Source organism: Phodopus roborovskii, unplaced genomic scaffold (genome assembly GCF_943737965.1).
Source record: "Phodopus roborovskii unplaced genomic scaffold, PHOROB, whole genome shotgun sequence".
In the NCBI taxonomy this organism is placed as follows: domain Eukaryota; kingdom Metazoa; phylum Chordata; class Mammalia; order Rodentia; family Cricetidae; genus Phodopus; species Phodopus roborovskii.
In genome coordinates this window covers 4,116,264-4,133,587 of record NW_026126611.1, presented here as the reverse complement: position 1 = coordinate 4,133,587, position 17,324 = coordinate 4,116,264, and the positions used below count along the sequence as shown (strand labels likewise).

General features: G+C 51.5%; 1 protein-coding gene across 1 annotated transcript in view; it reads left to right on the top strand.

Annotated features, from left to right (window-relative positions):
• Positions 1-8,191, top strand: part of Pacrg (parkin coregulated) — a 365,017-nt gene extending 356,826 nt beyond the window's left edge. Inside the window, exon 5 of the mRNA XM_051206043.1 lies at positions 7,702-8,191. Coding sequence (XP_051062000.1) covers positions 7,702-7,862 — 161 coding nt within the window. The 3' untranslated portion in view covers positions 7,863-8,191. The remainder of the gene's footprint in view (positions 1-7,701) is intronic.
• Positions 8,192-17,324: the final 9,133 nt, after the last annotated feature.

The window sequence follows — 17,324 nt, the reverse complement described above, 5'->3', positions numbered from 1 at the left end:
CCCATGATTGGTGACTTCTCAGCGCACACGGGGACTCCTGGAGCCCTCTGTGGTGGCTCAGCAGCCTCCTGCGTTGCTCCCCAGCTTCAGTGTCTGGGAGAGGCAGAGAGTGGGACATCCAGCTGGGTACCCAGGGTTTGCTTCAAAGCTTTCATCTTCAGAGGGAATAGACCTTGTGAATTTCATTAATGTCAACAAGATCTGAGAAGATTGAAGGATTCAAGCCCTTGGGCATCTCCAGGATGCCAGCTGCTTTGGTTATTAAAAGTTTTTGGTTGCAAAAACCATCACAGCTTTGATTCACACACCACAAACCAAGGCTTTGGAAATGTCCATTGCAGAGTCATCCTTCAGGATGTAGGTCTCCAAAGGGTTGTGGAAGAAACAGTGTCTGGGTGTGGCCTCTGGCATAGAAGCACCAAGAATTCCCAACGGGGTGGCACATAACTATGATTAAAGGGGTAAAAAAAAAAATCCGTCCCTTCAAAGTGTCTACAATGCAAAAAATAAAAAATAATAAAAAAAAAAAAAGCGAAAGCCAACATTTCTTGAAGGTTCTGAAAGCAGTTAACCTCAGCCGTTGCCCCAAAGCCAACTGCCCTTACTCGGTTTGGGAAAGTGAGTTTTGCCCAGTTCCCTGGGCACTTCCTTGCTTCTGGATCCGCCATCTTCAGAGATCAGGCCAGAACTCGGTTGTTTCCTCCATGATTACCCAAATTCCAGAGAAGGAGGTCTTCTCATTCTGGAACAGCTAACGCTGTGTGTATAAAGGAAACCAAACTGAATCAAATAAAGATGGACCTCGGCCAAAAACAAATTTTGATACTTTGGCTATTGAAACTGTCTTAACAGATAACGTATATTTCTATTTCTGTGCATCAATCTTCTCCTCATCCGTAATTGGAATTAAAAAAGAGCTCAGCTAGGACGGCAGTGTGTGCTTCCTGTCCTTCCAGCACTCAGGAGGCAGAGGGAAGAGAGTCAGTAAGCCTCAGCTCAGAGTTCAAAACCAGCCTTTATCATCGTGTGTGTGTGTGTGTGTGTGTGTGTGTGTGTGTCTGTGTCTGTGTCTGTGTGTGCACGCGCATGTGTTTATCTTCACCATTCTGACTGGAGTAAGATGAAACCTCAGAATAGTTTTTAGTTGCATGTCCACATGGCAAAGATATTGAAGACTATTTTACCAACTCCTCACAGCAGTTTTATTACATCTTTTGAGAACTGTTTAGGTCCATGTCCTATTTTTTAATTGAGTTGTTTGCTTTCTTGATGTTTACCTTGTCTAATCCTTGTAATGTTTTAGAAAGTATTCACATGTAGAAGCGTAGCCCGGAGAATCTGTCCTTTCTGCAGGGTGCCCCTTCACTGGAATGGTGTCCTTTACTGTCCAGAAGCCTCTTCCTTTCGTGGGATCCCATGTATCAGTTGCTGACCTCAATGCCTACGGCTCCAGGCTTTTGTTCCAAAAGTCATTTCCTGTGCCTGTGAATGGAAGCGCATTCTCTATGTCCCCTCTGTCGGATTCTGCGTTTTGGGTCTTATGTTGGGATCCCTGATCCATTTGTAGTTGAGTTTTGTTCAGGGTGAGAGATAAGAATCTGTTCTTCTACCTGCAACCCTCCCAGTTTGCCCAGCACCAAGACATTAAAGCTATGCCTTTCGCCTTTGTGTATTGCCGTCTTCCTTGTCAAAAGTTCGGTGGCTGTAGGTTTGTGAACTTACATGTGGACCCTCAACTCTCTTCCACTGATCTTTGCGTCCCTTTTTATGCCAGTGTTACGCTGTTTTTATTATCATAGCTCTGGGGCATAATTGAAATCTAGGGTCATCATTATCTCTAGCAGTGTTCTTATTGTTCAGGGTTGTTTAGGCTGCCCTGGGTCTTTTGTGTTTCCATATGAAACACAAGATTATTTCTTTAATCTCTGTGAAGAATTATGTTGAGTTTTGATGGTGATTGTGTTGAATCTGTGGATTGCTTTTGGTAGAATGGCCCTTTTCGGGACAGTAACCCTTCCAATCCACGAGCACAGAAGATCTTTCCTCTTCTGGTAACTTCTCAACATAGTTTTTTCCAGTGTCGTAAATTTGTCATCGCGCTTCCTTGGGTTTTTTTGTTATTGTTATTGTTGTTGCTGCTGCTGCTGTTTGTGGTTATCGCTATTGTGAATGGCATTATTTCCCCAACCACAAACGCTGGCAGGGATTGTGGGGAAGGGAACAGACATCCATTGCTAGTAGGTGTGTGAACTGTGTATCAGTGTGGACACTCCCCAAAGCGTAGTCACATTACCCAGCCGAACTGCTCGTGGGTGTATTCTGCAGGTTCTCTAATTCCTGTCAGAAAGGCACGGTTTAAGTGTGTTCACTGCTTCTTTGGTCACAGTAGCCAGGATGTCTATCAACAGTTGACTGGATAATGAAAGCATAGTACGTGAGCACAGTGGAATATTATTCAGATACTAAGAAAAATGAAATTAAGAAATCCGCAGATAAATGAATGGGTCTGGAAACAGCTATTCTGGACGAAATAACCCAGACTTGGGAAGACAAATGTCACATGTTTTCTCTCATCTGTAGGTGTCATCTTCATCTTTAGATACGTGTGTTTCATATCTAATACATGATGATAGCCCACAGGCAATACCCATGGATGCCAGGGAACTAGTAAGGGGACACGGGGCAGGGTTGGGGCTCTCAAGGGAGGGGGGATAGACTGTCTAGTGTAAAGCAGAGGATGTGATCATGGGACATGGGGGTTAAATGAGGTGGGAGGGCAGGCTCACAGAGACCTCCTGACATTAAGACCCTACTCACGTCATAAAACAGAGATGAAGCTGGCACTCACTGCTCAGGGTGCTTCCTTCCCTTGGGCCGTGTCCTCACAGAACTGAAGGTGCTGCATGTCTGCTGCTGCAGCAGGCAATCCACATGCTCCTTACCCGTCTGTGCGTCCTGCAAGCTGCGGCAATGACAGGTCTGGCAATGCATGCCCACTGGGGCCACAGTGGCACAGATGTCACGTGACTGGATCTAAGGCCCAGTCCGCCCAACGGATAAGGACAAACTCCCCGTACGGAGCTGGGAGGTAGATGTGAACTGTCAGAGTTAACAAGGGTAAAGGGGGTTTCTTTCCTGGGGGCGGGGGAGCTAAGCCGTTCATTTCCTTAGTCGACCCTGAAAGAGCTGGCATAGTTCATCCCCTTGTTGTGTCAGTGAAGGGCCTGAAGCAAGCCTTTATTTGTTTGCTGTATACTTCTCATGACTTAAATAAGGCTTTTATCCCCAAGTAACAGCGGATGTGACCATTCATTTACCATTACAGAATACCACCAAACACGGCGTTCACAGCAGGAAAACCCAGAGCCAGGTAGCCATCCCCACGTTCTTTACTGCTTTTCCCTCGGGCGCCTAGAGAACACAAATGTGTCAGGGTTCTCTCGGAGCCCACATCAAGTGGACAGAAAAAAAAAAAAAAAAAAAGATTGTGAGGCCCAGGTTGCCACGGGTGCTGGTCCGCCTGTCCTGCCACGGGTGCTGGTCCGCCTGTCCTGTATGATGAGTAGCCCTGTGAGAGTTCCTTATCCAGCTGGCGAGCTCCCCCAGAGACAAGGACCTGATATCTTCTCATGTCCCTTCACCCTGCCAGGCCCGGCAGAGCTTTCCCTGTGTACAAAGAATACCCTGTAACAGTAGCTGCCGTTGCCGCCAAGGCCAAGGCCAAGGCCAAGGGTGGGCTCAGGCCCAAGGAGCCAGGCTTCAAAGCAGATCCCAGACCTGGCTTAAGAAGAGCGAGCGAGCTCCAGCAAAACTGGCCTTCCTTCCTGCTTTGAATTTCTTGCCTATGACTGTACTCCTTTTCCGTGTAAATAGCGACAACTAAATATAGGGAAAGAATGAGGCTTCTACTGTGTAGAAATTGAAATCACGCTGGAGGTTTTTTATCAAAATTCTGCGTGACCCCCACCTGCCGCTGGCCAGTGCCCACCAAGAGCAGATATCTGTGTGAGATGTAAATGTGACTTATGTAACTGCCCTTTGCCGTGGCCCTCAGTGAAGGGTTAGCCACTCCTCAGGCATGAACCGAGTTCTTTGACCGGGAAGATGCCATCCATGGGCACATAGGAAGTACACATGTGTGTTGTTGTTCGGTCAGACCTGAGAAGAGCAAGAAGTAGCATCCAGGACAGGACCACTTCCTAGGGATTAGAGAGGGCAGGAGTTTGCAGTGTTTGACCCTGAGGCAGACTGCTCAGATCATCAGGGAGAGTCGGCACTCAAAGTGCTAAACGCAGCTCAAATAGCCAGGGACTGGGAACTGCCTCAGGGAGGTCGCCGCCCGCCTCCTGCATGCCAGCATCTATCTCTAAGAGCACTGTCCATCTCTTGTTCAGCTATGTACAGGACATTCTCATGGGTACAGAGTCTGGCTCCCACCCTCCATATTAGGCCTTCCTATCTGGCTATACATAAAACATCTTTTCCATCGTCAGTGTCCCTTCCGAGCCACCCAAACGTAGACACCCACCCACCCCCACTTCCTAAATTGAAATGCCATCTTCCTAGCCAGAAGTGACAATTGCAAACAGCCACCTGGTTGTTGTTGTTGTTGTTTTAAATGCCCTGTTCTCACAAACACATTTTCCGGTGGCATTGTCTACATTTAAAGCAGGGAGCTCCAACTCAACACCTGAACTCAAGAAACTGAGAACAAGTCAGTTTCAAAATGGAGATGGCATCCCCACCTGCCTGTCAGCATAGCTCCGTATTAATTCACCCCGTCAAGTCACTACAGCATGCAAAACAAGCCACAGGCCCTTGATTTTTGTTTTGCCTTTTGGTCTTCTTCTGCCCACCCCCCTCCCCCGCCCCGAGATGCACATTCTGCAATCACAAAATAGCGCAACTCCAACTCCCTTCTGCACAAAACGACTTCTATTCTGCCCTGTTCTTCTATCCTTGGGGTTGGTACACAGTGAGAAACAAAAGAAGCCGCAGAGCTACTCCTACAGCTGAATGCTTTCTAAAAAGTAGGAACGTGGGATACAGTGTTGCTTCTGAGACGGAGAGTGGGAAACAGGGCGTGTTGAGTTCTCCATTGTGTGCAGACTTCCCAGACCCCCTCGGCTCCATGGGGGAAAATGTGCCTGTCCTGTGACCCATCCAGTCCTTGACCTTTTGGGCACAACAAAAGGCGCTATTTACCAGTGCTTAATCCATGGATCTTTGTCTAGAAGGAGCTGTGTCAAGGCTGTCACGGCCATGCACCGCCAGTTTTATTTTCCAGGTGTCTGTGGGTTCAACTGCCTGAGGCAAACAGACCCTGCCCACTTGTCCCGCACTAAATGAAAGACCACACACTGGCACGGATGAGGAATGTGATGAGGAATGTGATGAGGAATGTGATGAGGATTGCCCTCGGGAGGAAGAAGGGCAGGGAGGTGAGCCAGAGACACTCAGGTGGACCCCTGGGACTCTGACTCCATCCCTGAGGACACACGTGCACTTGGCCGTCAGTCTTTATCATGCAGTATCTCCAGTAGCTTGGACTGACTCCTCTGTCACCTTCTTCCCTGTCCCCTTCTGACTTTAACTGTGGCCCTTTCCCCCCTCTCACGCCTCTGTGGAACAGCCCACCCCCGCCCACCCACGAGAGCCTTCTCTCTTCACCCCCGCCCACCCACGAGAGCCTTCTCCCTTCACCCCCGCCGCCGACCCACGAGAGCCTTCTCTCTTTCCTCCTGTTCCAGTTCTAACTCGGGGAACTCGGCTGCGGAAGAGTCCTCACGGTTCTCCCTGCTGGGACCATTCCTAACCATGCCCTGTCTCCTCACCATGCCAACCTTTGCTTAAAAGTGTGCTCACCTGTGGGGTCTTTAACTGATAGCTATGCTTTCCTCAGAATTATGACAAGAATCTTCACAATGCCTCGCTCTTGGAGAAAATATTCTCTCCACGCTATAAAAACTGTTCTGAACAATGTCCGTGGGCATACGTGTTCCATACGTTTGGCATTTTAAAAACCAGCCACTTTAAATGGAGTTTAAATGTGTCCACCATGGCGGGGGGGGGGGGGGCGTCACCTAATTACAAATGGCTCTGTAAACCTCTGCAGGTACACTTTGTGGAATAAATTAATATGTGCCACAACTATAAGACTCTGCTTTTGCAAATTTGTCATATCTCTATCTGCCTTCACCCCGACCAAACAAACTGATCAGAATGGTAATCTCTCTTTCCTGTGTTATCTAAGACAGTGGTGTTTCTCTAAGAAGTTTCTGGAAAGAAAAAAAAAAAATCAAGAGAAAGTAATGTCTGCCTGTGGTATGGGGGATTGTAATTACTATCTTTGCTCTGGTCTGAACCATTACCCGCTCTTTTTAAAATGTCCCAGAAGCGCTGGGGATAAGAAGCACTCTTTGACCCCCTCCCTAAGCCGGTATTTGAGGTATGGATGAATAAGCCCTTCCTCTGGGGGGCGCACATCTTCAGGCTGTACTGTGCCCCCTTGCCCAGTGGCCTCCTCTGGCCTGAGCCCACATCCTCATCCCCCTGTCTCCTAGAAGCCCAACGTGTTGCCCTCTCTTATGCAGCCACGCAATGACAATGGGAACTGCTCCTCTGGATGCAGCGATGTCTTGCTTCTAGGGACAGCGACATAACGCCCCTGGAAACGTGTGGATGCAGGGGGAATGCCTGTATAGATATAGAGAGAAATGTGATAATGTTTGAGTCTGGAGGGTGCACAGTCTCAGCTACCAGGGACCTTCCGCCTGGTTGGCCACAGCCTGAGTTTGCTGGGTGGGAGGTCTCAGGTGTAGGTCCTAAGGCCTGACAAGGCCACGCAGGGCCCGCCTCCTTCCTGGCCCCAGCCCGGGCACACCCGGGCCTTGCGAGCTCCATCACTGGCAGCAACACAACACTAGCCCCTGGCATGCCATGACCCTAAGATCGGGCATCAAACATCCCATGCCACTCAGGAGCGGCCACAGCAGAGTACTGGGATTGAGGAGTGACAGCGGGGCCCGGGGTCCCTAACCCTCAAGAGCAACACTTGGCCATATGCACAGAGCAGCAGAGACACAGAGCCACCACTCTAAGCTAAGCCCGCCTTCCTCCTGCCCACTGGGAGCCGCCCCGAGCTACCTGCCTGGTCTGACGGTAGACAGTACACAGTTCCCTCTGCTTGTACTGGACAAAGCCAAGACCCAAGGGAACAACACTCCGTGATGGGTGATGGGTGAAGGGTGATGGACAGAGGCCTTCTGACGGGGAAGGGGGCTCGTCGTGTGATCCCCCCCCCCACTCAGTTTCTTTATTTTAGATTAATTTCCTCCAGCATCGCCCTGGGATTTGGTGGGGTTTTTTTGTTTTTTTCCTTGTCAATTGTTTGATGGGCCGATTGGTTGGTTCGTTTTTTTTAAAAGAAGGGTGGGGGTGTCTTATTATGTAGCCCAGGTTAGCCTCAAACTCATGGTGATCCTCCTGCCTCAGCTTGGAGATGCTAGTGTCTCAGGCACGGCATCACCCTCATGCGAGATTTGGTGCTTTTGTGGAGTTTCCTCCAGCCTCGAATTTCGGCAAGATAGTCACCTGTCAGTGTCTCCTAGCAGGCCCCTCGGGAAATGCCCTGGCATGGGGTGGAACTCCGGAGACCCCGCGGAGAAATAACTGCCTCTTTGTTTGTTTGTCCGAACCCAGTGAACTCCGGGGATGGCATCGACTACAGCCAGCAGAAGAGGGAGAACATTGGCGACCTGATCCAGGAGACACTGGAAGCCTTCGAGCGTTATGGAGGAGAGGATGCCTTCATCAATATCAAGTACATGGTACCCACCTATGAGTCGTGCTTGCTGAACTGACAGGGCGGCTGCAGGAGGGACCCTCCCCCGGTGCCACAATCATCTGTCCCTGCTGCTCCTGGCATCTCATTACTTGTGACTTCCACAGCTCTCTCTTTTTTTCTACAGCTGCAAACATAGTGGCTTCTGGGCCATAGGACTGTTAGCCCCATTGAGAGCGCGGCTTTCCGATACATAAATAGTGCCTGTTTCTTAGATTACAATAGTGTACTGTGCTTATTTTTCCATGAGGAGAATCGCTTCTTTATCCAGCTCAGATGGAGGCAGGAGTCCGAGTTAAACCTTCAGTTGTATAGACAATAAAACTATAACTTTCATATGCGACTCAGCCATTGCTGGGCTACGCCTGCCTGGCCTGGGGGCGACACCGGGGGGGGGGAGTGAGGAGCAACTTCTGCTGACTGCTTAATAGGTGTTTGTCATGGGACAGAAGCGTCACTCCCCAGCAGCTGTGTGGAGTAATGTGCTTTTGACATTCGATAAAACTGTTGAATCTATATTCCAATTACGGGAGGAAATTCCTGCAGCCTGTTATAACTCAGCCATAACTGTAATTAATGTTTTCTGGCCAGCTAGTGACCCCGGGCTTCAGGGCCTTGGCATTCGGTATTTGGGGGGAGGGTCTGCAGTCCGAGTGAGGTGTGGAATTGTTAAGCTTGCGGCGCAGTTCTAAGGAGAGCGCCTGGCTAGAATGCTTGCTGCACGATTGTGAGGATGCGTCACCGGTACATCTCAGGGCATCCCAGGGCTAGGTGTGCTGTTGACGAAACGTTGCCCCGCAGTTTGCTCAGGGCTTGTCATCACCCCACACACACACACCCGAACGTGACTGTGAGCTGATGTCGCCTTAGCGATTTCTCCCCGACCCCTGCTTCCTCCCAGCTACTCTGCTCTCATGGTTCCATTCAGTGGGCCCGGCGGCAGGATTTTGGAGTTTTATCGAGTACAGAAAAGGCAAAGGACGTGTACGTTCTCATTCAGCTGAGAAGGAAAAAAACGGAAAGCAAAGACAAACCATAAGGCAGATCATCCTTGAACCCCGACTGCTCAGACATGCCAGGCAGGAAGCTCCGGGCATTAGAACCCCAAAACCCAGACAACTTCATAAACAGGAGTGAGGGCCGCACACCTGACAAACGGCTTAACCTCCCAGAAACGCCGACCCTCGAGTATCTGGCTTCTAAAACAAAGTGAGACGTCCAAATAGAAGTGGAGGAAGGCGGTGAGTCCCTCCTCTCCTGCCCTCTGGCCTCCTCGTCCGTTCTAATTACCTAAGGCTTCCTCGTTCCAAGACCCAATTCTGCAAGCAAATCCAGTATTCATTCCCTCGGACCAGCCAGAGACACGGAGTCTAGTACTGCGTGCTTCCGGGAGCTCACTGAGGAGAGAGAGAGAGAGAGAGAGAGAGAGAGGGCACCGTGGGGTTAGCATTTGGAAGGGTTAGCTGTGGGTCTAGGGACAAACACAGCTATGGTCCTGGCATTGCTAATGATGCAAGGAGACCCCAAAGTCTGTGACACCGTTGGTCACCAGGACTGCAACAGCTGGATGGCTTCTATAGTCTCTGCCCTCTGTCTCTGTCACACATGTGAAAACTGCCTGTTTTCCAACAGGGAGACTGGCCAAGAGCCCTAAATTTTGGATTGGGATTGAAGTGAAACCCTCCACCACCCAGCTGCCCTGGGAAGAAAAAAAAAAAAACCTCAAACTGGCTGAGCCTTTTCTGTGCCCTCCACTGTGAAGTGAAGATGGATTGGCCTGCCTATAGAAAAGTGAGCCACATCAGAAGTAACCTCTGCACATGCGTGTTCACTAAAGACATTTTGAAGACAAGCCGTATACGAAGAATGACTCGTCTCTGCCCGAACAGAGCAAGGCACACCTAAACACCCCTCAGACAATCTGGTGCTCCCTCCCAGAGATGGAAATCACTTCACAGCGTAAGACAGCTTTTCAGAGGACCAAAACCACCCACAGAGGCAGGGGCTCCCGTATCTGGAGGTTGGTTAAAAGGCAAAACCAAGCTGAGCCTACATTTTGCGCTGCTACACTGGCATAGAGCTAGGAATGGCCTGCTTTTTTCTGACCTTACCCCAAGGCAGGCTTCTACAGTCTGAATAGTTTCTAAGGAAATCAGAAGTGAAAGGCTTAGCATGTGAGGTTTCATTCACAGTGGAGACAGACAGAGAGAGAGGGAGAGAGAGAGGGAGGGAGAGGGAGGGAGAGGGAGGGAGAGGGAGGGAGAGGGAGGGAGAGGGAGGGAGAGGGAGGGAGAGGGAGGGAGAGGGAGGGAGAGGGAGGGAGAGGGAGGGAGAGGGAGGGAGAGGGAGGGAGAGGGAGGGAGAGGGAGGGAGAGGGAGGGAGAGGGAGGGAGAGGGAGGGCTGTCACTGGGCATTAGCCCCCTAAGGGGGACAATGGCTTCCTTTCAGAGTGTGTGGTATTACATATACTACAGTACTGAACACCAGTCTGCCAGTGAAGGGTTTGTTGGTGTGTTTCTAACTTACCCCTTTGTTCTATGGATTGGAAACCCCGTCCAGGTGTCCCACTTACTTCAGGGGGAGCGATAGAGAGCTGAGGGATGCGCCAGGCCCGTTTGTCTCCGGAGCCCTGTAGCTTGGAGCAAGTCATGTTTCCTGGCTGTGAGGCCTTTGCCTTCGACAAGATGCCAGCAAATTATGTAAATTCTCTAAAAAACAACAACAAAAACGATAGCCACTTGTCCAAAACCGACTCCATAGCACCTAACCCTTGCACGGTTTCTTAAGGACCACACATACACACACACACACACACACACACACAGAGGCCTTTATTTTAGGGTTGGGTGTGGTCCCTGACTCCGTTGCAGTGTGGAGGTCAGGTGTGTGCTCCCCCCCCCCACCAATGCTGTCCCTGGCCTCATTGTAGTCTCACCCTCCCTATTCGGGGCCTCTCTGCTCCTATTCTGACCTCTTGTTTGCTGTGTGTCCTAAGTGTCTGGCCCATGGTGGTGGGATCTGGCCACAGAGGTGGGAAGTGTCTAGCTGTGGCAGGGTGAAGAGTCTAGCCACGTAGGTGTGAAGTGTCCGGCCGTGTAGGTGTGAAGTGTCTGGCTGTGTAGGTGTGAAGTGTCCGGCCGTGTAGGTGTGAAGTGTCTGGCCTGGCCATGTAGGTGTGAAGTGTCCAGCCCTGTAGGTGGGAAGTGTCTGCCCATGGCTGTTGCTTATTCATTCATGCATCTACCAGCTCAGTGAGAACAGGGACTGACCTCCACACATGGCATGCTCAGGGCACGCTCAGCCTTCGGGTCACATTTGCTGGACAAATGACTAAGGATGCTTCCAAGCTACTGTCAAGCCAGTGCACCTCCTCTGAGCCACGTAGGCCACCCCAGCCTGCCCTTGTGACTCAGAGGACATTAGTCACTCTGTGAGACCCTGAAGGAGGGAGATGCACCAGTCTACTGTCAGACTCTCTGAAGAACGGACCGAGAAGTCCAGTCTGGCACCGGTGCCTTTCAGAGGCACGCCTGACACCCACCGTCAGAGGGAAGTGTTCAAAATGTTTCCTGAAGTTAAGACACATGCACACACGTTCTCAAGGGCCCACCCAGTCCTCCCCAGTGCGGGGCATAAGCATCCTGCAGATGACAGTACCAAACTCACTGCCGTCTTCCATGTGTGGCTGGGGGCCCACTCCATCCCCACACTCTGCCTGTGTGGAACTGTATCAGTTCTTCTGTAGGGAGGGACCCTGCTGCAACAGGGTTACCGTCACCTCAACAGGTCCCAGTTACACACATGTCCCTCTCAGGGAGAACAGCCTCAAATATTTCAGTCCATATCTCCATAGCAACCAAACAGAAAGTGGTTCTCTGCACTAACACCCTTGACAGCCAGAGTTACCCCAGCATATCCTAGACTGGTAGCTCCCCGTCAGAGTGTGTGCGTCCACCCCCAGCAAAGGCAGGGATACAACCTGGGAGCTTGGGGTGGAATGCAAACCCTTGTGTCCCTGGTTGAGACTGCTGAGTCTCAGGCTCCCTACAGGGCCTGTCACTCTTCACAGGACGGTGATGCACCCCGAGGTTTGTAAGTGACCCTCCCAAGCCCAGGCTCCCAGCCAGATGTCAATCCCCAGCCCCTTGGAAGGTCCTGGCAAACTGAAAGTCGGTGCTCTTGAAGCCAGGCTCTCCACCGATGCCATGAGCTAGCCTGGACACTCCTGAGGTTTCCACTGAGCAACAGGCTCTTAGCGGAACAGATGTGATGAGGGCTTGGGGACAGTGGAGCGTCAGGGCCCCTTTGGTGAAAGATGACAGTGTTGTCTTCGATCCAGAGGGCGAAGAGAGCTAAGCAACTCAGTCCCAAGGCCCATGCTAAGGGCCAAGTGTTGTCGGGACAAAAGGAGACTTGCAAGTCTGAAGGCCCTGCAAGCATTCCCAAATATCCGCTGCCCTTGACACCTTTATACTTGAAAGCTCAAAAGAGAGCGGCAGGTCCTTTACCACAGAAAGGGAAATCTCTAGCAAATCCGCAAAGCACAAAGATGGCAGATGAGCTGAAAGTACTGTTGGGCAGTCACTCCCTGTCCCTGAGGAAGGTGTCCCTACTGCTGAGGGCCCGGGGTCTCTGTCGGTCAGTGAAAGCAGCCTACAGCTGAAATGGTACCCGCGCAGAGCAGGGCCCACATGGAGCTAGATTCGGTGAGAAACATAATAGGACCATTCTCAGACCAGAGCTTTAAATGCCTTTCTGCCCCCTCCCTTGTGCATCTGGGGCAGGGGACGCTGCATTAACATGCAGCGGGGGGGGGGGATGTCCCACAAAGAACTTTATTGACGAAAAGGTAAAATTTTAATGACCCTTTGGTAGGTGCCATTCAGGAGGGGTAATATGTCATAGGACCAGGGTTTTCATGGCCCTCCTAGGAATCCTCCGTATAAAAGAATGCCTTCGGTTCAGAGAGAGCCCAACTGGAAAGTATGGCAGCCTTTGGCCCACTCTTGTTATGTGGTGAGCCTTTGTGAGCTGTGTGTGTGTGTGTGTGTGTGTGTGTGTGTGTGTGTGTGTGAGAGAGAGAGAGAGAGAGAGAGAGAGAGAGAGAGAGAGAGAGAGAATATCCTGCTGGAGGGATCTGCCCCTCAATTGTAGCTTACCAACCAAATGAACTAAAATGCTTCACTGCAGAAAGACAGAATTCGACCTTCAGACGTGTTTAAATTGTGAATAGTGTCCCCAGTACTGCCAAGGCCTCCTACCTACCTGACGTACACCACGGAGTCTCACATGTGAGGTTAAGGAGCCCTGCTTGGTGGAAGCTTTCCCTCTCTCTATCGGGAATCTGCAGAGACTGTGGAAGGTTTCCCCAGCAACCATAGGCTCCGCCACGAAGCTCACAGACAGAGGCCGTGTACCTGAGCAAGGTTTACCTTCTTGCTCCTGCAGCCACGGGAGAGCTCCCAAGGGTAACATAACACACAGACGAGGTGGATGGGTGGTCGTGAACACACTAGAACAAATACTGTGGCACTGGTCAAAAAAAAAAAGAGTTAAAATATGAATCCAAGCTTTTGCTCGTAGCGGGGATGTAAAACAAGTAAGCCAAGACCCCCAGGGGACTCGCAGGTTGCTCTCGGTTATAGTTAAAGGCGTGGTGGCCCGGAGAAGGAGCGATACACCGAAGCAGCTTTGGGATTAGAGCTAAAACCCAAGTGAACAGAGGAAACTAGGTTCTGGGAGCGAGGTGGGAGGCGGCGAATAAAATCGCCCGGTGAGGCTGGGGTCAAGGCCAGGCTCTAAACTGCAGCTCCACTGCATCAGAGCGGATAATGCCAAGGTTAGCGAAATGCGCCGAGAAGATAGTGCTCTGTGAGAACCGCTCACCCGGCTCACCCCGCTCACCCCGCGGTTCTGAGTCTGCCTTTCAGCAGAACAGAATGTGACGTTTGTAAAAGGTGAATTTGTTGTATAAATACAAACAAGAACAGGAATATAGATCCTCCCCGAACTTTAGCTTCATCTTAGAATGTGTTGCCATCAAAATGGCCGTGGGCAGATCTGAGTGACTGACGGGCTACTCTGCTGAGCTTCCTACTTCCTCTTCCTCCTTGTCTCCTAGTCCCTCCTATCTTCCTTTCCTATTGGCCAACAGTGCTTTATTCATTAACCAGTATGAGACACATATACAGAATGACATCTCCCATCACGGATCTGAGTGACTGACGGGCTACTCTGCTCAGCCGGTTCACACAGTGTGTTAGGATGCTGACCACGGATGGCAAACCCTGTTTGTTAACGGCTGAGAAGACCAAGGCATGGAAAATGAAAAATTTTTCCCACATTACACAGCCGTGAAGTGGTTTTGGTGTTACTACGGAACGCCAGGGGGTGTCTATTTTTAGCCCCAGCAAACACAGCCTCCATCACTTTGGAGTTTGTCTCCTCAGCGTTTTATTGGTGAGACTGTCAGCTCTGCTCAGTTTGGGTCACCTCCAGAGAGGCTCAGCCTCCTCTGATTCACAAGCATCCTCCATACACACACACCCCAACATCTCCACACTCAACCTGCCCCCTAGACCTGATCTGGGGCAGATAAGCATGTCAGCTTCTGAAGATCCACAGTCAAAAATCAGGGTTAAATCACAGGTGTGCGCCTTTCTGGAGAGAGGGAAGGAGGAAGGGACAGTGTGTGTGCGTGCACGCGCGTGTGTAAGGGAGACAGACACAGAAGCAAAAACAGAGAGGCAGGGAGTCGGCCCCCATGTGGGGGTCAGAGTTGAACTTCAGGTGTCCCCTCCACCTTCCCCCTTGTTTGGGACAGGGTCCCTGGTTCTTCATCACGCTGCATACCAGGCTAGCTGGCCCTCGAGCATCTCAGAATCTCCTGTTCCACCTTCCATCTTACCACAGGGTCCCTGGGTGGCAGACATGTTCAGCCACACTCAACCTTTACGTCCGATGTGAACTCAGGCCCTCACACCCCACGGACCATCTCCTCGGCTCCACTTTTCTTCTTCTGGAAGCCTCTGCTAATACTTCTCACTCTACCCAAGGCCCTTGAGCGTGCCACCCATCCCTGGCATGGAGGAATGTGGTGAGAAGCTCGCCAAAAGCAGACCTGACCGTGCCTTCTTCACCAGAAATGCTTGTTCCGGGGGTCGTGGCCACCATGCAGGAGAAAGTGGGGGCAGCTTGCTGGGCCCTTACCGTCTGGAAGAACCCTGCTTCCTACCCGCCCAGCACCAGCCCCTTGGGTCTTACTCTCCCCTATTCCCTGCTCCTCCGGCGGAACGCCTGGGGGTTGAGGTAAGGGAAATGAAGTAGGTTAATGGGTGCAGGAGTGAAGGCTGGGCGAGGTAACTGTGGGTCAGCGAGGGGTTCCAGGCACTTTGGGACAATTGTGAGCACGGTTCACAACCCTGGATGGAGGTGGGGTGCTGCTTTTGTTTTACAGCTGAGGGGACCTTTGCCCAAGGTCATGTGCCCGGTGAACCTCGACACCAGTGAAGCCTACCTCGACGGCTCCCAGGCACATCCTACCGCCAGGCAGGCAGCCTCAGCGTGTGTGAAGGAGCCAACTCTGCACACCCCTCAGAATGGCATCGCACCAGGAACCAAAGGCTTGACAAACGTCCAAGATTCTGGGTGATACTTGAGCACAGGCCCCAACCTGACTGGGGAGCCCAGGTGGCAGAGGCTCCTCTATCTCTAAAAGGTTCTAGAAAAGTTAGCAGTCACAGGGAGTTGGCCAACAGGCACTCAAGAGTTCCTCAATTCCCTGGCATGCTGTATGAGCCTGTGCAGGACAGCCTACACTGCAAGAAATGGGCAGGCCATAAAGAGTAGCTGACCGACGGCCTAGGCCAGAAGGTGACAAAGGGTGTCGTGCCCCTGCATGCACACACTGCCCACAGCATCGAGCATCCCTCCCCTGCGCCTTCGTGGACATGCACACGTTTAAATAGCACATGGTTTATTATGTGGCAGCTCAAGATGGATTGTGATAAGGTGATTGGCATATCCACCATCTCAGCCATTTATCATTTCCTGGTGTAGGGAGGCAGGATGACTTCCTCTCCAGCACCACCCCAAAAACTGACCTTAGCAACCCTTGCCTCGTGGGGTTCAGAACAAGAGAGAATTCTTTTTTTTTTTTTTTTTTTCTCCATTTTTAGTGTTATTTTCTTTTATATGGTTGGGTATTTTGCTTGCATGTACGTCTGGGCACATGTGTGTGCCTGATGCCCAAGGAGGTCAGAAGAAAGCATTGGACCCCTCTGGAGTTATGGGTGGTTGGGAACCACCAAATAGGTGTTGGGAATCAAACCTTCATCTTCTGCAAGAACCTGTGCTCTTAGCCATCTCTCCAGCCCCACAAGAGAGCACTCTACTGGTTCTGGGTTTCTCTGGACCCCATCTCTGGGTTCTTCTCCTCCCTCGGGTTTGGGGGAACTAGACACCATGCAGCCAGGTGATCTAGGCCAGTTTCCCCCTCCAAATGATAGAGTTCTGCCGTTGCATGTCTATTAGGAAGACCCTGGAGGGTAATGGCTACTTCTTCCCTGCTCCTCTCCGTTGGCCTCTGGAAGGGAGCAGTGAACACAGTCAGAATGGCCTCAATCGGGGCACTCTTGGGGGAGTGCACCCCTCACAGATGCATGGTTCCTCCCTACTCCCTGCGCCAAAGCTTTTCTCAGAGAGGAAGTGGGACTCTGCCCAAGGTTGTTTGCCGGGGCCTGGGAACTCACAGTTCCCAAGTGTGGCCAGGGTGAGCAGCACCGTGTGCCAGGCTGCCGCCCTCCTGGGGCTCCTGGGGTACCACTGCCAAGGGCTGCTTTCACCAGCACTGACGGGGCCCCGGACGGCAGGGCTTTCCCACAGCCCCTCTCTGCTGGAAGGATGCTTGCCATGGCACACACAGGGGCTCGCTTTTGTCTTCCTGGACTTTCTCCTCCACGAGGCTTTTCTCCCTCTAATCCCCGCTGGCCTGATCTCCGCATACCCCAGTGCCCAGGCTCTGTCCCTGGCGACTCTGAAGCAGAGCTCATACTGGGCTATCTTACCCATTGCTTTCCTTCCTTCTCCTATCCCCCCTCCTCTCTCCCTCCCTTCCCTCTCTCTGTCTCTGTCTCTCTCTCTCTCACACACACAGGAGATGGCCTTGTTCTTCCCCAGAAGGCAGTGAGCACAGCTGACCCAGCATCCAAGAGCCCAAGACAGAAAGGCCAGACCTCGGAGACGTAAGGGTGGTGAAGCGCGCGTGCCCATCAGACCACACCAGTGTCGGGAATGCAAGCATAGGACCCCTTAGAACACGGCGTCTTGAGACTGTGTAATCCAGGCACGTCTCAGCTGACCCCATTGTACTTCCTCTCCCCACACCAGCTGCCAACAGAAAGGCAAGTTCCCCCCTGGACTATCAGAAACTTTCACAGTGAAAAGCCTCAGTGCCCCTGGGAACGCTCCCCAACATCAGCT